The sequence below is a fragment of the Thamnophis sirtalis genome, unplaced genomic scaffold, assembly GCF_051295495.1.
Source record: "Thamnophis sirtalis isolate CommonGarterSnake01/CBP01778 unplaced genomic scaffold, rThaSir2_p1.2 scaffold_6, whole genome shotgun sequence".
Taxonomy (NCBI): domain Eukaryota; kingdom Metazoa; phylum Chordata; class Lepidosauria; order Squamata; family Natricidae; genus Thamnophis; species Thamnophis sirtalis.
In genome coordinates this window covers 22,885,434-22,905,256 of record NW_028261386.1, presented here as the reverse complement: position 1 = coordinate 22,905,256, position 19,823 = coordinate 22,885,434, and the positions used below count along the sequence as shown (strand labels likewise).

The 19,823-nt window shown below is 39.9% G+C and overlaps 1 protein-coding gene across 1 annotated transcript in view; it reads left to right on the top strand.

Moving 5' to 3' along the window:
* HADHA (hydroxyacyl-CoA dehydrogenase trifunctional multienzyme complex subunit alpha) overlaps positions 1–19,823 on the top strand; it is a 32,674-nt gene that overhangs the window by 5,196 nt on the left and 7,655 nt on the right. Inside the window, exons 2-16 of the mRNA XM_087717403.1 lie at positions 2,169–2,210; positions 3,314–3,384; positions 6,194–6,327; positions 7,210–7,348; positions 8,094–8,213; positions 8,299–8,401; positions 9,033–9,155; positions 9,309–9,427; positions 11,531–11,587; positions 13,698–13,807; positions 14,573–14,707; positions 16,111–16,282; positions 17,217–17,303; positions 17,905–18,045; positions 19,223–19,291. Coding sequence (XP_087573529.1) covers positions 2,169–2,210; positions 3,314–3,384; positions 6,194–6,327; positions 7,210–7,348; positions 8,094–8,213; positions 8,299–8,401; positions 9,033–9,155; positions 9,309–9,427; positions 11,531–11,587; positions 13,698–13,807; positions 14,573–14,707; positions 16,111–16,282; positions 17,217–17,303; positions 17,905–18,045; positions 19,223–19,291 — 1,622 coding nt within the window. The remainder of the gene's footprint in view (positions 1–2,168; positions 2,211–3,313; positions 3,385–6,193; positions 6,328–7,209; positions 7,349–8,093; positions 8,214–8,298; positions 8,402–9,032; positions 9,156–9,308; positions 9,428–11,530; positions 11,588–13,697; positions 13,808–14,572; positions 14,708–16,110; positions 16,283–17,216; positions 17,304–17,904; positions 18,046–19,222; positions 19,292–19,823) is intronic.

Here is a 19,823-nt window from a genome sequence, read left to right as displayed (position 1 = left end):
CCATGTTTTCAGTTTAAAGTCACACAAAAAGCCAAAAGCCATGCCACCCAGCATTTGTTCAATATAATATTAAATTAAATGCACCGAAGACAAATTCCTTGTGCGTCCAATCACACTTGGCCAATAAAGAATTCTGTTCTATAAAATTATATTGAGCAAAATACCATTCAGTGTTTAAGTCCCTGATGAGCTCAGAACTGCACCAAGAGTTCTTTTGGTAGCACTTAAAAGGCCATTGATCTAAGACAAGATACACTGATTTAACCTGAGAAGACACATAATGTATATTCTTCTCCAATTAGGATGGATTACAACTCCCATCATCCCCATTCAGCAGTTATTGGCCATAATAAGTAAAGAGGATCCAATTTTTCACTCCCAGGTGCCAAAAGCACATAAACTCAGGATGTCTGAGGTCATAGTAACAATGTACAGGGAGTCCCCGACTTACAGTCATTTGTTTAGTGACGGTTTGCAATTACGACAGTACTGACAAAAGTGACTTATGACCATCTTTCCCATTTACGACCATTGTTGCATCCTTGTGGTTGTGTGATCAGAATATGGATGATGGGCAATTGGCTCATATTTGTGATGGTTGCAATGTCCTGGAGTCATGTGATCGCCTTTTGTGACTTTCTGACAAGCAAAGTCAATGGGAAAACCAGATTCCCTTTATAACCATGTTACTAATCGAACAACTGCAGTGATTCATTTAACAACTGTGGCAAAAAAAGTCATAAAATGGGAGACCACCTGACCATTAAGCAGCCATGGGCTCCCCTCCCCTTGTTTGATTGTTTCCTAGGCAGCATCTCTTCCCATCATCTCTCCAGATCATTCGCATATATCATTACAAATAATGAAAGAGAGTGTGGGGGAGGGAGGGGGAGAGAGAGGGCGGGAGTGCAAAGATTGTAAATAAGGGCATTAGTCTCAAAGTTACTTTTTCATCACTGTCATAGCTGTGAATGGTTGTAGTCCAAGGCAGTTGGCAAAGAAGGACTGCAAGTCGCCCTTGATTTACAACAGGTCATTTAACAGTTCAAGGTTACAATAGTTTCCAAAATGGAGCTTTGTGGCCCTTAAAACACCTCCGGCCATCGTATAATGTCATGCGATCCCCATCAAATACATGAACTGTTGCAAGCGGTTTGCACTTATGACTTGTTGCCAAGCACCCCACAATCATGTCATCATTGGCAATCTTCTCTGTCAGCTTTCCCAGAAAGTCCATGAGGGAAGCCAGCAGGAAAGATTTCCAGTGCTGCCATCTGCCAAGAGGACTTCCTCTTATCTCTGGGAGGTTGGCTGAAAGAGCTGCTTGCCCAATAGAACTCAATCCCTCCAATGACTGCAGAAATGGGCTTGGATCCTGAAGATCTGAGCCCTCTTTCTGCAACGCAGCAGAGGTGTTCTCTTCCACATACACAGGAGAGCTCAGCCCCTGCAGTAACCGGCCTCAGACCCTGAAGATCCAAGCAGGGTTTCTGGAGCCTAAGCACAGGTGCTGTTTCCTGTGCATGGAAGAACACAGGAAAGCTAGTGAACACCATCATTCTGAGGCCTAAAATACTTTTAGCCTTCGGAATGGTCATGTTTGCTAGCTTTCTAGTTGGGGAAGCTAACAAATGCAGTCATTCTCATAATAATTTGGAAGGTCCCTTTTCCAAATTGCACCATTTTGAGAAAGAGCTTTCCAATGATCATGAGAATGGGGCCTGTTTGCAGAAAAAGATAAAGGTAAGTGGGCCTGTGCATGGTGGAGTAAGGGGAAGGTCTGGGCCTCCTGGGCCTAGTAGGGACTGGGAGATAGCCTGGGCCTAAAGAGCCTGTAGAGCATGAAGAGGCTTCTGGTCTTCTTGGTACAGTGCAGCAGGGAAAGATGATCTGTTTAACAACCCGTGCAGATACTTAACAACTGCAACTGGGAGACGTGGCTTGTGGTCATGTGCCATCCCAGTGAGATCTTCACTCAGTGAGATTTCTGTCCCAATTGTCATCATAGGTCAAGGACTATCTGCACTTGTATCTATTTTTCAGGAGGCACCCAATGATTTTTTTAAAAAAAGTGATGCTTCTTTGGAATGCCCAGATGTTTAAATATTTGCTCATAAGGATTTAAAATAACTTTTTCGGCCCTGTGTAACTCCTGAAATCTCTTCCAGATTATGCTTGCCGAAACCTCAGCACTTCCCCTGCCGTTAAATGTAAGTGTAAAAACTTCCTTGGTGGGGATTGATGGGTGTAAGCTGGAATTTTGACTGATGGAATGAAATTACATAGAGGTGACTCTTGGTCAATTTTTTGCACATTGTTTTAATCTGTTCAGAAGTTTTTTGTACGTGTAACAAAATAATGAGAAGGAAACTGAAAAGCAAACACGTGGGGTAAATAAAGATGTAGACAACAGTAGCCTACTGGGAGAAGCGGGGGTGTGGGAACTTTCATTTCACATTAGAAAGAATTTTTTTTTAATCTAACATGTTTCTTTTTGCATTATAAATGCTGGAGGCCAAAGATTGGGTTCTTTCATAAGCAGCTATGCATAGGAAGGACTTGCCAAAACAAGAATGAAACTTGGAACAGCAGCAGTAATTAAGACACATATCGGCTAATCACTTAGCTTTGCTTTCCAGGTGCGTTGTGTGATAACTATTGAAAAGGTTGGGAATTATAGCTACACATCTGGAATGGAGGAATATTGCCTCACCCTATGGAAAGGTGAAAGTGATGAGAATGACTAATATAGGCCCAAGAGGTTTGAAATATCTGTATAGCATAGGGTATCTCAGTAAGACCTTTTGTTCATCACATCCCCCCCACCCACAAAAGGCATGAGTAGCCTTTAGGGGGCTTGCAGAGTGCTTGGGGGGGCAAAAACAAGCAAAAAGCGGCCTGTTTTTTGTGAAAACGGGCCCATTTCTCGTTTTAAAAAAAGGACATGAATAGTCTTTACGAAGCTTATAGAGTGCTCCTTGGGACTGGGGGGGGGGGGTAAAATTGAGCAAAAAATGGCCTGTTTTTTGCTCATTTCTGTCCTCACTAACCTCCAGGAGCTCTCTCAAAGCTTCCTACAGGCTATGCACAGCCATTTTGGTGAAGGGGCGGGGTTTCAGGAGCCAAAAATGCTGTATTCAGTGTATAAGATGTACCCAGATTTTCAGCCTCTTTTTTGAAGGAAAAAGGTGTGTCTTATACTCCGAAAAATAATGGTAATTATTTTGGTAATTTTGAACTTGGTTTTTTCCTCCTCTGTTGAATTCTAGGGTGTAGAATAACACATGCATTTCTTACCTCTTTTCTATCTTAGCTAGAACCCATGTTAATTATGACATCAAAGAAGATGTTGCTGTCGTTCGTTTTAACTCCCCTAATTCCAAGGTAAGGTTTCCAATTGCTTTTCACTTGGTGAACGTTATCTACAATAATAATAACACAGATATTTAGAATACAATGAAGAAAGGATGATGAAGGAAGATCTTGTACAGAAAACCTGAAAGTAGAGGTTGGAGTCTTTGAGAGCTAAACAAGGAGTGGGAACTTTTCCGAAATGGGAAAAAAAATAAGTTGGCAGGCTCTAATATAGTAATGACAGTAAGAACCATTATAAAATAAGGATTAGTTGTAAGGCTTGGGTGTGGTTTCAACCCAGGTCTGTACTGCATAGAGTCTAGTTTCAGCATCAGTTACTGGCCTCCACAGCAGAACTACATTTTTGTGGGTGGCAAGGTGAACTCAGTATATCTGATCTAAGTGATCTTTTTGTAATCTGTTCATTCAGAAGCTACTGCTGGTTCAGCTCCAATGGCAGAAGCAATAAATGGGCACTTGTTAATCTCAAGTGTCATTTGTGCTGCCTAAGTTGCATTGGATGTCAACTGGTTTCTGAGTGTAGTTCAACATGCTGGTTGTTATCTATCAACCTCAACATGGCACAGGGCCTGGTTACTGGAGGGACCACCTATCTCCAACTGTTTCTGCCCATCCAGTGCCTTTGGACAGAGTGGGTACGCTCAAGTAATAACTGATTAACTGAGTTGGAAGGGACCTTGGAGATCTTCTAGTCCAGTGTTTTTCAACCACTGTGCCGCGGCACACTAGTGTGCCGTGACATAGTGTAAGGTGTGCCGTGGGAAAAACACCCGCCGGGTGTTTTCAGCGGAGCTCTTCAAAAGACTTGTTTGGCTTCCAGCACCCCCGCTTTCCTAGCAATGTCTCCTCCTCCTCCCCGTTCCCGTCACCCTCCCGCAGGCAGATTTTGGCCCAGACAAGCCGACGGGGCTCTTCTCGTCCGAGGAAGGGAGGAAGGGGCAAGGTTCAAGGCAAACTCGGGAAGGGGGAAATCGCAAAGCTGGAACGGGGGACCTTCCGTGATGAACACGAGCCCAAAGGGGCAACTCCGCGCACGAGCCTCGCCCTGAACCCTGAAAGGCAGAAGACCGCAGGACTCCCATATGCTCCCCCACCTCCAGCAAAAGCAGCGCAGACGCTGCTCTCTTCCCTGCGCTGCCTCGGAAAGGGAGCCCAAGCCCCGCCGCCCCAAGCGCAGTTTCTCCCGCGATCACCCACCTCTGCCGCCTCTTCCCTGCGGCGCCTCGGGGAGCAACTTTGCTCCCCCCCGTCAAATTCACTGGACTCGCTCCTGTAGGATGGCTCCGAAGCTAAAGCACAGGCTATACTCATGCAAAACAGTTCCAAGATTTTGAATGCCCTCAATTGGTCCTCTCCCAATAGCAGTTAGACTTATATACCGCTTCATAGGGCTTTCAGCCCTCTCTAAGCGGTTTACAGAGTCAGCATATTGCCCCCAACAACAATCCGGGTCCTCATTTTACCCACCTCGGAAGGATGGAAGGCTGAGTCAACCTTGAGCCGGTGAGATTTGAACAGCCGAACTGCAGAACTGCAGTCAGCTGAAGTAGCCTGCAGTGCTGCATTTAACCACTGCGCCACCTCGGCTCTCAATACTGTTCCTATACTTCAATGATGCTGTTGTTAGCTTTCAGTTTTGGAATAATGAGTGAGGAACTAGGTAATACCTACCTCATACCCTTGGATGGATGCTAGCATTCTAGGAAGTATAATCTCAAGAGAGTGGATTTTAAATTGATAAATTGATTTATACTTCACAAAAGACAATTGCAAATTGAGATAATTGTAAATTGAGAAGATATAGTCAATATAGGCACAGAGTTAAATATTTTTAACATTTTCTAATGGTGGTGTGCCTCGTGATTTTTTTCGTGAAAAAAGTGTGCCTTTGCACAAAAAAGGTTGAAAAACACTGTTCTAGTCCAACCCCCTACTCAAGCAGGAAATCCTATACCATTTCAGAGAAATGGCTGTCCAATCTCTTCTTAAAAACCTCTAGTGATGGAGCACGCATAACTCTGGAGGCAAAGCCATTCCGCTGATTAATTGTTCTCATTGACAGAAAGTTTATCCTTAGTTCTAGGTTGGATCTCTTCTTGATGTTTCCATCCATTGCTTCTTATAACGGATGGAAACATAAAAATGATTTTCATAAACTAGAAGATTATCACAGAATGATCCTCTAGCATCATTCACAATGATTCAATGGAAGCAGCATCATTTCACAAAAGCACTCAAGCCAAATTGGGGAAGAGAATATATAACTTCTCAATTATAATAAGAACATGAAGTGGCCTTGTATTCCTCCCAGAAGCTGCTGCCAGGCATTTTGTACTTTTCAAAGCAGAAAACACCTCTATCCAAAATTGACCAACTTACCAAGGTCTCATCAATTTATCTTACAGGATTGAGAAAGTGTCGTCGTCTTCTTTTTTTTTTTTTTTTTTTTTGTTTACTGCTTCAACCCTCTGATCTTAATTTGTTGCAGCTTTTCTTATTGCAGTCAACCATTGCAAGCATCCCATGTTAACTATGACAAAATCATACCATAACAAAATCATATCATAGATAATGGAGTTCCGTTCTTCAGGATTTTTTCCATGCATTTTAAATGTATGCTAATCATTACTTTTTAAAGTACCTCGAAAAACAATTGTTGTTGATTATTTAATTGTGCTTAATTCTTAAATATCATAGCCTCTGTGAGCATTGGCTCTTTTGGGGAGAGTGCCATTTTCAGGTGGGAAGAAAGGCAAAGGATGTCTCCATCTAATACTGAACTTTGGTTTTAACTTACGGTACCTATTTCTTGTTACAGGTAAACACATTGTCCAAGGAAATGCAAGCTGAATTCGTAGATGTAATGAAAGAAATATGGAGCAACGATGCTGTCAGTAGTGCGGTCCTTATCTCAGGAAAGCCTGGCTGTTTTATTGCAGGGGCAGACATCAAGTAAGTTCTGTGGAAGGGAATCCCTGCTAGATAACTGGACATATTTCTTTAGTTTAAAAAAAATGATAAGTAAATGGTCACCCCTATTGGGTTATTTTAACACTCTTAATGTATGTACTTTTACATATTTTGCCTGAGAGATTACAGCAAAAAGATTTACTGCTTCTTCCTTGAGCATGCTTTACAGCAAAATAGAAATCAGTTTGCTTTGCAATTTATCTACAAACATCAGAGGACAACAAAGCAGGTAATGTGCTTAAAATCCTCTGCCCCCTACTGGAAACAAATTGGAATAACACAGGTAGCAGATCATAAGGATGGCTCCTTCCCGGTTGTAGATGATTGGTGACTTTTAAGTTCAGTGAAAGAACATGAAGGCATTAACATGTATTTTATTGCAAAACAAAATTTCCAGCCTTTAGTAAAAGTGTATAAAACTCAGAAATTCAGGGGTGTACTTTCTGGAGGAATCCCTCCCCCCCCCAAAAAATGTACCAATCTAATCCATTTTGGGAATTGAGAAGTAAAGTTTCCAATATAGGAAACGTGAAATTACCAAATCAGTAATTTGATGGTAGCTGAATTGACACTTTCCAGAAGAAAATCAAGGTAGTAGGCAACTGTTTTCTTGCTTATTAGGGAAACATTTTTTTCACCAAGTACTCAGCAAGAATGAAATGAATCTTATTAGAGTATTAGATGAAGTCGAGAAAGATTTTAGCTCACATTAACTTAAAGCAGTATTCACACAAAAAACATAAGGCGACTCTGGGTCACTTGAAAAAAAAAACTTTGAATTGCTTTTTTATAGATATGAAATAAATATTATTCTCTTCATGAACCACCATTCAACTGACTTTCTCCACTGCTTTCACATTGTAGCATGATTGAGGTTTGTGGGTCCAGCCAAGAAATAACTGAACTATCTCAGGAAGGACAGAAGATGCTGCACAGCCTTGAAAAATCACCCAAACCCATTGTTGCTGCAATCAGTGGTTCCTGCCTTGGTGGAGGGCTAGAGGTATGAAGAAAGGCTTCCATAAGAGAAGTCAAAAAGGACCTAGATACAATAAAAACAAATCAATAAAAATTCCAGCTCGCTAATTTTGCCAAACATTTGACTAGAAAAATGTATGGAGCAACTTCAAGAAGAGTTATTAATGTAGGATTGTTTCAGAAAATGGGGATTCCAGCATAAAGAGAAGTAGGTTCATTGGTGGGTTGCAGGCGGTATGCCCCGGTACAGACGTACCGGATCTTGCCTGGAGCACCTTTTACCCTTCCGGTATGGTGCTCCGGAGGGCCCACCCATGCTCCTTACCTGTGCTTTAAGCTTTTGGCGCTTCCGTGCATGCTCATGGTGTGTAGGGCACCTGCTCAACGCTCCGCCAAGCAGCTGGAGCGTCACGGAGGCTTGCGGAAGCATCACAGGCAAGTATGACGCATGCGTGCACTGCGTGCATCCAGGTGGGTGATGCTGGGGCCGTTCCAACCAGTACGGAATCCGGAACCCACCACTGAGTAGGTTGGTCTCGTGGTTAAGGCATTAAGCTAAAAACCAGGTAGCTCTGAGTTCTAGTTCTATCTTAGACATGAAAAACTATTTGGGTGATTTGGGGCTAATCACTCTCGGTCTAACCCACCTCACAGAGTTGTTATTGTAAAGAAAATAAATAATAGAAAGTAAAGTTCATACAAAACAATTGCTGGACCCTGGAATGTGTTTAGTGGAAAATGAGTTGTAATTGTACTTTCTGATTTTTCAGGTTGCCATCGCTTGCCAATATAGAATAGCCACTAAGGATAAAAAGACAGTCCTGGGGACTCCTGAGATGTTGCTGGGGTTGCTTCCAGGGGCAGGAGGCACACAGAGATTGCCAAAGATGGTGAGATTATCTCTTCGATAAACACCTGATTTTCTTTCCTCTGCCCCCTTTTTGGATATATAAATTCCCTAATTTTGTATTTCAGGTAGGAATTCCTGCTGCCTTTGACATGATGTTGACTGGAAGAAATATTCGTGCTGACAGAGCAAAAAAAATGGGACTAGTAGACCAGCTGGTGGATCCACTAGGTTAGATTGTGATCTTTCCAACCAAACTTTTTGCCTCAAATTCACCTTGGAGAAGAGAATATTATGAGAAGATAATATTGTTGGAATGAAGGGAGGGAATACAGCTCTAGGACTGGGATTTAAAGAATGGAGGCAAGTTGTAAATTTGTAGGATGTTCTACAATGTGGGAACAAGGAAGCTTATTGAGCCAAGGGGAAAATGAAAAAAAGTGGGCCACCTTTGCTTGAAATAATTATTTTGTTTATTTAACATTTATATAGATTCCCATCTTCTAACCCACTCTGGGAAGCTCCCAATCAAAAGCCAATCATTCCATCAGTAATAATTCATCCCTGCCTATGGGCTTACAATGTAATAGAAATTAGTGGAGCAACATATGGATTTTGGAGGAGGAGTAAGAATGGTAGCTTCAACAGTTGTGGATGCTCCAATGCTGGAAGTTTTTAAGAAGAGATGGACAACCATTTGTCTGAAGTGGTCTAGGGTTTCCTGCCTAAGCAGGGGGTTGGACTAGAAGACCTCCAAGGTCTCTTCCAACTCTGTTATTTTGTTAACAGGATTTTTGTGATACTGGAGGTTGTCTTTTCTGTTATCAAGATCGGCAGGCTATTAATTTTGTTGCACTTGCAGGTCCAGGTATCAAGAGCCCTGAGGAACGGACCATGGAATATCTGGAAGAGGTGGCCATTACATTTGCCCAAGGACTAGCCAACAAAACAATTACCCGAAAGGTTGACAAAGGGCTGATTCAGAGTGAGTGGGCACAACACTACCAGCTAAAGTAGTTTTGTTTTGATTCTTGGAAAAGGTGCCCTGGCTTTGCTCTTCTGGAAATCTTGGGGTTCCTTTGGCCCTCAGGCCAAATTAGCCCAGAGTAGTTTGTCATTGAACTGCTTTGTCTTACAGAAGTGACGGATTTTGCCTTCACAATTCCATTTGTAAGGCAGCAAGTATACAAAACAGTAGAAAAAAAAGTGCAGAAGCAAACCAAAGGACTTTATCCTGCACCCTTGAGCATCATTGAGGTAATTCAGGTTTCTTCAGTGGCTTTTGGGGTTCCACCCAGGCTTGCAAAGTTAGGGAGCGTGTGTTTCTGTATATATGTAGATTCTGCTCATTTGTTTTCAGCTTTGAATGCTATATCGACTTTAGAATAAGATTTGTGGCATATTTGATCTTGTTTTGGGACAGGGGCTGGCCAAGATGATTTGGAACACAACTTTGGTTCAAGGAAGCTATTTATAAATACATCATTTAGTTACCTGAAAGCCAAACTCTTTGTAATTTTTTTGTCATAGTTCTTCAGTATTTAACAAACATACTAAACTACAGTATAGGAGACCTCTACCTAGAGGAGCAAAATATTTTCATTTTAGAAGAGTTGGCTAAAGGTTTTTTAGCTTTTGCAGAACAGTCATGCTATTTTGGCATCTGTGAGATTATCCCTCACAACCGTCTCACTTATTCCATAAACAGTAGTAAGTATAAACTGAAAGACCACATCAGCATACTCACTGGCCGAATTTGTAAAACTGCTCTTTGATGGAAAGTGCTACTTCAAAGAATGCAGCTTATGTTTCTCTTCGAGTGGCTCTATAAGAAAAGAGACCTTTTGATGTGGCTTACCTGTTACCTAGAAATATAGTTTCTGCAAAAAGATAAAAATATTTTAATTTTAATGGGTATTTAAAACATTGTTTTAGACTTTGAATTGTATTTGCTGTTTGCTTTACTTTGTTTAATATTCTTCATTTTCTTTTCTCATTCCTAGTTTCACTGGGTACTATATGTTGCTATTTATTATATTTATGCATTTAATTGATCTGAATACATTATTTATTCATTAAATTCCTTTGCTGCCCATTTCACTAATACAGTGGCTTTAGGTGGCTTGCAAGTTAATTGAAAATTAAAACGCGCTAAAAAGCAATTAAACGAATTGAATAGAGAAGTTAAAGATTTAAAATGGAGATGATGGATGACTTGGGGAGTGAGTTACGTTCTCTAGCCTGCCAACTACCCCCAATATGGTAGGCCCTGTTGGGACCCCAGTCCAAGCAGCAAAGCCACATTTTTAGATTCTCCCAGAAGGCCAGGTGCAGGGAGCAGACCTCCCCTCCAAAAAGAGAATTACCAGAATGTGGGCTCTTCTCCAGGACCCCACTAGCCGAAATTCTTTGGCCAATGGGATCCAAAGTAGTTTTCTTCCACTGGAACAATTGGGGCTGGTTAATTCCATGGGGTGAGACAGTTCCTCAGATACCCTTTATCCATGCCCTAAAGGGCTTTAAAGTTGACAACCATCACCTTGAATTGAGCCCAGAAGCAAAACGGCAGCGAATGCAGCTCGCGTAACAGTTGTGTCACATGTTTCACCTGAGGGTCGCCAAGAATTGTCTACATCGTTGCACTCTGTACCTGTTTTCAGCTTCTGAGGTACAGAGGTCATCTCCTGGTTGGATTACACATTGCAGTAATCCAACCAGGAGAGGACCAGGCCAGGAGTGACCCATGTGTAGGGCCTCACAATCCAGGAAAGGATTGTGTGACTGGCACACAGCATGAAATTATGCAAAAGCTCTTCTAGGCACAACTGCTGCTTTCATGGTATGGAGATAATAATTTGGTCCTCAGCACCAATAAGATCAAGGAGCTTATAATGGACTATAGAAGGAATAGATCAGACATCCAGTCCTTGGTTACCAATGGAGACCAAGTGAGCAAGTGACCAGTTTTAAATTTCTGGGTGTTATCATAAAAGAGGATCTGATCTGGGGCATTCATTGGTCAAAAATGCTGGTATTGCAAAATAAAACCTGGATGCATTGCTTCACTGAATTGTTAACTACTTTCAGAAACATGAGATTTCTTTGCATTCTTCAAAGTTCCTACCTTCTGTGCTATAATTTTTTCTGTCAAGGTGGTAAAAAAACCAATTCAGTTGTAAGATCTGGGGAGAGCCAGAAGGGTAGGCAACACATTCTCCAACACTTAGAAAGTGAAATGGCTTTTGATGTGTTATTTTTCTCTTAACTGTTTTTAATACTGTGTTTAATGTGTTAGCTGTTATTGTCAACAATATGAGCTAACTATACTGTGGGGAACAAAAAAATTTTTTGTTGGTTTAGGTAGTGAAGACTGGCCTAGAACAAGGCAATGAAGCTGGCTACCTTCTCGAATCCCAGGTAAAGAATCTTTGATCCACTTTTAAAAAGTTTCACGTGATGCTGTCAGAGATCAAACAGCAAGAGACAGATGCTATAGCAGTGGAAAATTTAGATTAAATAAACATGACAAAAGGAGTTATAAGATACCAGAGGAGAAGCAGGACAGATACACAAAAAAAGCTAATAAGAGTTGAAATTTTAAAAAGGGCAAGAGATGATGGATAAACATAGAATATTTTTAATACAGTGGTTATTTTAATAAGTGTTAGGAAAAAAAGTAGAAAATAGAATTGGAAAAACAATATTCTGTAAACTGAAATATAATATGATTACTATCTATACACAAATATTAAAAGTTGAAAAAGTATGACTATGTATACTTAAATGGTAATATCACTATCAGAATTGTATGCAAAATATATTGACCCAGATAATACATTATCTACTAAACACCTATGGATGTTAAAGAAAAAATATATAAATAAAATTATATATTTTTAAAAAGTTTAACATGATGCTTAAAAGATGTTTGGCTTAAAAGGGTGACAGACTGGTAGTGGCTTTTGCCTTGATGCCATTTCATGTCTTAGTACTACTAGATGAACAGTTGGCACATCTTCCAAAATTTGATCTTCAGAACTTATCATTTTCATTATAATTATCTTCTCATCATTACCTGGATAGTCTCTGCAGCTTGATTCTCATGTCTCTAGTTTATAACTACTCAGTCAAGACATCTCAAAAGCCCTTAATTTCCCACCTCCTCAACATTCTTTATGCTAAGAGAGAAAAGGATATCATTGCATAATACTATTGGGGATGTGTGAGAATCTTTCTTATTGGAGCAATAGTGCTCTCAATATATTTTTCAGAGATAATTTATCAGCAGCTCTCTAAAGCAAAGCTGGCTGAGGATCTCTGGAAGTTGAAGTCCACAAGTCTTAAAGTTGCCAACATTGGAGACCCCTGCTCTAAAGTCTTTATCTTGAAGCCTTAGCAGTATCCTCCTTGAGTTTTCAGTGCTGTTTTTTTGCAGGTTTTCTCCAGTAATCAGGGGCATTGAATGATCAGTTGCTCTCTCGTATTAACCATAATTTCTGATTTTCCATCTTTATTTCAAAAAAGAAACCAGCCTTCAGCCCTACAAACCAGAATGAGATAGAATGTGTGATCCATTCTTTCATTTTGTAAGAAAAATCTGTTTTCAGCAGATCACTGAACAAAATCCTAACAATAACATAAGGAACACCTAGATAAGAGACTATAAAAAACATTTGATGCAAAGTGTCTGCTGTCTTATTTTTAAAAAATTACAATTCAGTTTTTTGGGGTGTAACACTGATTATGTTTCGTTTCTTCAGTTGCTTTCAAACCATCATCAGCTATTGTAATGACCCAGTTTTTGTAATATTAAGCTGTGGTCCATAGATAGAAATCATATTTGTAATATTTCTAACAGGGTGAATTTTTTAAAATGGTGACTTTTAAACCTGTATAATGGTATAATAGTTTAAACCCTGGGTTATAATGGCATTTTCTTTCATGGATTATGACATAAAACAAAAAAAGCACCCAGCAAAAAAACCAGGTATATATTTCTATTGGTACACCGTATACAGCAAAATTAAAATCACATCTGTATTTAAGCTTTTGTCTGGAAAGCTTGCTAAAAATGCCTATATTATTGATTAAAGATGTATGTATTGCTACATTATTGCTCTTTATATGGTCTTAACACCAAAAGTATGTTAAACACTATCATCATCAGTTAGAAGCAGTGTAATTTCTAAGCTAAATCAGATGAAAAATCAGCAGGTTTAGTGGGAAATACCATGCACATAAATACTACAGCAGTTTTCTTTAACACTGACCCATTTAAATACCTTTTGTGGCCATGGACCACAAAGATTTAACTCAAGATTTAATTCATAACATTTTTTCAAGCCTTCACGGACCCCCTGTGACAATATTGTGACCCCCACCAACGTTAACTTGTAGCTGGTCCCTTCTATAGAGTGCTTGTTTACTCTTTGCTGTTACTTCAGGATGGTATTATGATTCTATGGCAGTTCCTCTGAATGTTTCTTTTTCATTTTCTCTCCACTTCTTCCATCCCCACCTCTTGCAGAAATTTGGGGAACTTGGGATGACTCCTGAATGCAGGGCCTTAATGGGGCTCTATCATGGTCAGGTACAGTGCAAGAAGAACAAATTTGGGGAGCCCAAGGAACCAGTCAAGTGAGTTCAACTCTTTGAACAGCCTTCAGGCTATGCTGGTTAGAACAGTTCTGTCTATTTGTATGTAAAAGATTAGATAGTTTGCATTAATAACATTCAGGCCAGTTCAAAAGGCAGGAATGTCACTTAGCCAATTCAATCTAGTTTGAGAGGACTGGCTCTGAAATTGTTGAACACATTCTAATTAAGCCAAAACCCATTTCCCTGCTTGTCCTGGCAGGGCAGAAAGTTAGTCGTTCTGCTTTGCTTCAGATTGGGCTTTGCATGCACAGGCAAAGTCAGAATCCTGGCAGGACCATGCTCAAACCTTTCTACACAGCCAGCTTGTCCACTGCAAAGCAGGGGAAATGGACGTTTATATCCTAACTGCATTGAAAATGCCAACATTCAGACAACTAATAAAGATCTTAGTTTCTGTTGATTCTTTTTTAATGTAACTTGAAATGCATTATTGGGGTTTACAGATAAACATTTCTCCCAAGTGTTTATATAAATATACACTTGTTAAATTTAGTAGGATTCTGGGCTCCAAAAATTACATTGACCTAGCTTGAAGCAGAAGTGACCAGTAAGCTAAGGGGGGCATTTAATGCTTTTTAACTAATAAATTATTCAAACTTGTTTTAATTATTTGCTTACTTTTCCAGCATGATTAAAACAGAGGAATTTTAAATGTGAATTATTTATTTATTATGTAAATTATATTGAATTTGTTATTTTCTTTTATCTTGTGAATTTCTTTTTCTTGATTTCCTCTTTGTGCAGGAATCTTGCTATTCTGGGAGCAGGTTTGATGGGTGCAGGAATTGCTCAGGTTTCTATGGAAAAGGGTCTTAAGATCATAATGAAGGATACTACTCTGGATGGCTTGAGCAGGGGACAGCAGCAGGTCTATAAAGGGTATGTCCACTTAGCATCTAACTTCTGGTGTATTTGCAGTCTGGAGAGATTGGAATCCTGCATTAACATCAGCCCTGAATTGTCAGTATTTGTCATTTTTGAAGCAGTAATATGCAAAAAAAATTATCTTTTTGCTCTTCAAAAGCTCTTCGTGTCAGAAATGTACAGGCTGGAGAAGCTTATTAGAGTAGCAAGTGTGACTCCAACAATGTTCTTTCCTTCCAGCATTTCTTTCCTTCCAGCATCAGGACTAGGGGAGACATGATAGCAGTGTTCCAATATCTCAGAAGCTGCCACAAAGAAGAGGGAGTCAAGCTATTCTCCAAAGCACCTGAGGGCAGGGCAGGAAGCAATGGGTGGAAACAAATCAATGACACAAGCAACCTAGAACTAAGGAGAAATTTTCTGTTCGAACAATTAATCAGTGGAACAACTTGCCTCCAGAAGTTGTAACTGCTCCAGCACTGGAGGTTTTGAAGAAGAGATTGAGCAGCTATTTGTATGACATAGAAAAGGGTTTCCTGCCTAAGCAGGGGGTTGGACTAGAAGACCTACAACGTCCCTTCCAACTCTATTATTCTGATTCAGTAATCTTACTGTGTCTTAATTAGTCACTGCGACTAATTTGGGCATTCATATAAATTTTCTAAATAAATACATTTTAAAAAATTATGAATCTTTAGAAGCTGCTGGCATTACTGAAGAGCTATTATAGTTTCTCAATTACTTAGAGAACCATCTGTTTTTCTAGATTTGTTTAGGCTTGGGGAGATCTACTCTGGTAATAAATTATCCGTTGACAGAAAAATTTGAAAACAACAACACATTCTTGTCATATGCTACAGTTGTCATTTGCAAGCTTTTTTTAAAAAAATCAGTGTAGTATCTCTCCCAGATTCCATTTTACTTAAATATATTTATTTTGACAAGTATCTTATTATTATTCTTCCTCTCCTTTTTAGGAGGGTATCCAGGATCAGTATTTGCATTTGGCAAACTGTTTGGAAACTATGCTATTTATAAATGCACGATTAGCCCTCAAAGTCTGTGTTGTTTAGCTTTGCCTTTTTGTTTTGTTGTGCGTTGATCAGTAAATGTATTTCCAGGTTGGCTACGAGAAATCTACAGTAAAGGAATAGATTTCAGAATTAAAACAAAAAACTAAAACAATATTTTAGAAGGGCTTAAAAATAATAAAACCTAAAGTTAAAAAGCCATCTGCTTCTAAAATAGTAGTTGTTTTTACTTAGCTTTTGAAAGATTCTTCAAAGCTTCAAAACTTAAGTCAAGCTCTCTTCAGTATAAAAAAAATTATGAATCTAAATGCCTTCTTCACAGCTATACTTTACTCAACAGCTTATTTTCAATACTTTCTACTGTCCCCACCCTAATAATTTTTTCAGTTTGAATGATAAAGTGAAGAAGAAGAGTCTGACGTCATTTGAGAGAGATATGCTCCTAAGTAGCCTCAAGGGACAGCTGGATTACAAGGACTTTAAGAAAACTGACATGATCATTGAAGCTGTCTTTGAAGACATTAACATCAAACACAAAGTGCTGAAGGAGGTGGAAGCAGTAAGTAGGAGTTCGAGGCCAAAAGGACCTGATGGGTCTGTGACATGCATTTGGATATATTTGGGGGCACCTCCCACCTTCCTAATTTCCCATATAAAATTTGCCACCTCATTCCTTTGCAAAAGCGGAAGAAATTGGAATATTATGTTAATCTTGGAGCATAGTCATACTAGGCACCAGTGATGGGTTCCAGGCGGTACAGCCTGGTACAGCTGTACGGTAGTAGCCAGGAGAAGCGGCCACCGTATCGATACAGTGGCTCGCATTCCATGGCCGTTTAATAATGCGACTGGCCCATTGCGCATGCGTGCACAGTGTGCGGCACCTGCGCGACCTCCACTGGCCAGTTCGGTGGGGTGTTCATGTGTGCATAACGTGCGTGCCCGTGTATGACACCCAGCCCCGTGCGCAGCGTGCTGGCTGTGCCGGGGTCCGGAACCCACCACTGCTAAGTACGTTAATCTCTGGTCAGTAATCTGGTCCTATGACTGCCCCTGGAAGTATCTCCATTCAGTCCAACTAGATGATTCCATCCATTAACATTAGAACTGTAGTAGTCAAAGGAAGGAATATTACTATAAGGATGTCAGTCCTCACCCTGTTGCTTGCATCCTACCAAGTACAAGCCAGTTCTGTCAAGGCACCAAGCACATGGCCACACCAGGGCTTTTATAAACTGTTCTATCCCAGGCCTGAAAAACTGGCAGTCCACGGACTGGATGCCTCATGCGCAGGCCATGCCCACCTTGGCTCCACAAAGGCAAAAAGGTCAAGTCACGATCCGTCACGTGACGCAATCAAGTTTGACACCTGTGCTGTATTGCAGATCACATATTACAGTGGGAAAAAGTGGATTCGTCTCTGTAGAAGATCACTTTAGCCATAACGATGCACTTTCCCTCTCCCACATGTAACATTTGCTTTGTCTTCCCAGATTATCCCTCCTCATTGTATCTTTGCCAGCAACACATCTGCTCTTCCCATCCATCAGATAGCTGCAGCCAGCAAAAGGCCAGAAAAGGTGAGTTTGGTGTCTTTTTGTAGAATATACTGAAAAACCATTGTTAAGTAAGGCCTCTCCATCTGTGGTTTCCCCACAGCATATCTTAGTCTTGTTGGAAAAAACAGCATTTTACTCTGATCCCGAGCTTTGACCTCTCTCATAAATTACAGATAATTATTTGCCTTAAATGCCTTGCGCTCGCTAGATTTCTGCTAACATTTTGTGATGCAGACTCTAGCAAATGGGTTTAAAGCAGGGGTGTCAAACTGGCGGCCCAGAGGCCAGATCCGTCATGCGCAGACAACGTCCACTCCAGCTCCGCAAAGGGTAAACCATCACGATACATCATGTGATGGCAGCGTGATGGCGCAAGTTTGATACCCATGTTTTAAAGAAAACATTAGTTTTTGGCTTCCATTTGTTCCAGTGTCACTTAAACAAGTACAGCAGCTGGAGCAGTTTAACAGAGTGAAAATCTTACACACAAAATGAGGCTTAGCTTTAATTAGGCTTGTTTGTGTAAAGGATTTGACTCTTTCTGCTTTGCAGCCTATCGCGAGAGCCCACTGTATGTTAAGGGTCTTCATTCTTTTCCATTTTACCTTCTTGCATACTTCAGGTGATTGGGATGCACTACTTCTCTCCTGTGGATAAGATGCAGCTGCTAGAGATCATCACTACTGACAAGACATCCCCAGAAACAGCAGCTTCTGCTGTGGCTATTGGTCTCAAGCAAGGAAAAGTCATCATTGTGGTTAAGGTGATTGTGGTTTTTATGAAAAATACAGAAGGCTCCCAGTGGAATTATCACTTTGAGTCAGAAGGCCAGGATTAAACTTTCTTTTTTTCTAAATTACTGCATGAGCAGGCTGCGACAAGACACAGTATCAGCCATATTCTTCACAGGAAACTTACTGCAGATGTACAGGACTTTCACAAGAGCCAAAAAAAAGCTAATTTTCCTAGAAATTACAATAATAAAAATTAATACAAACTAAAAAAAAGGAAAGACTAAAGAATAGAAGCTGCAGAAAAGGAAAAAATAGAAAAATGAAAAATAAGAATATGATAAAAAATAAATATATAAAGAAATAATTTCCCCTTTCATCAAAACAAGTATGAGCAAGTTTAGTAACATCACTTCCTCTTAAAATACATTTTTTTTCAGTTCTGTTGTAACCTTGAACAGTCATTAACTGAATGGTTGTAAATCGAGGATTACGAGTATACAAACCAGGTGTCTTTTTAAAGATGCCAACAGTGGTTTGAGCAAGATAGCTTTTCCTTTGTTTCCCAGAACTCTAAATCTGCTGTCTTGTGGTGTCCTTGTAAGTAGCAACGCTCAGTAACACTTATGGGTGATCTTAAGCTTTCTTCTTATCTGGAGAGGAAGTATTGAGATTATCTACTCATCAGCTCTTCATTCCTCAGTGGTTGTCGGCTCTGCTTCTCACAGAGCCATTCTTCCAGAGTCTTCCATTTCTTCCCTAGAAGGCGCAAAAATGCCCAGATTTGTGCTTTTTTTCTTGATGGTACAAAATAATTTTTATACACCAATTATTTGCTTAACAACTTATGAGCTCTTGGAGAGCTCACAAAGATCAATCTGAAGTCAAAGCTTAACCCTTTTATATTTAGATGTAGAATACAAATTATGTGCATAAAAACAAATTATATTAATAAATACAAAATCCGTATTAGTTGGTATCTCAGACTAAATTCCTGTTCAGCCCATATCACTGAAAAGTTGGTCTAAACAAGTGTCGTTGCCACATGTATAGCCTCTAAATAGGAAAATACCCCATAAATTAGAAATACCCTATAGATAAGAAACCAACTTCCATTAAAGTGAATTGGTGAGGGAAAGCTAGTTAGATTATTTGCTGCCTCATCTTCCTTAGCAAACCTATTTCACCTTTTTATTTCCTCCTCCACAGGATGGTCCAGGATTCTATACAACTAGGTGCCTTGTTCCCATGTTGGCTGAAATTGTCCGTATGCTTCAGGTTAGTGACCCTTGCAAACAGCTGGGATTCAGGAGAGTCTTTTATGGATTTAAATGGGATGATAGAGCTCACCCCATTTCAAGTCCCACCGATAACATAAACAGTGTTTAAATTAACAACATCAAATTTATTTGAGCCAGAAATTGAATTTCAAGGCTACGTGGATTTCTTATGTTTCGTGATAATTATCGAATTCCATAAAAGGAACTTATATCAGCTATCAAATATGTAAATGGTACTTTGGAATTGCTTTGCCACCTACATTAGAGTGGATGAACAGATACGGTTTTTTCAAAGTGGGCAAGTCAGAATTCAAATCTAAGTTCTTGAAACAAGTAGTTCATGCTAGAAAAATCCTCAAGTATCAGCTAAAACAGTTCATCATAGAGGAAAGGCTCAATATTCCTACCCACTAGTATGTAGGAGTAATAACCAGTAATAAGAAGTATTTGGTTGCAATTGCTCCAATTTCCAGGAGTACAACTAGTTAGTATAAGAGGTGATTACCTTTTCAGACTACCAAATCGTAAAA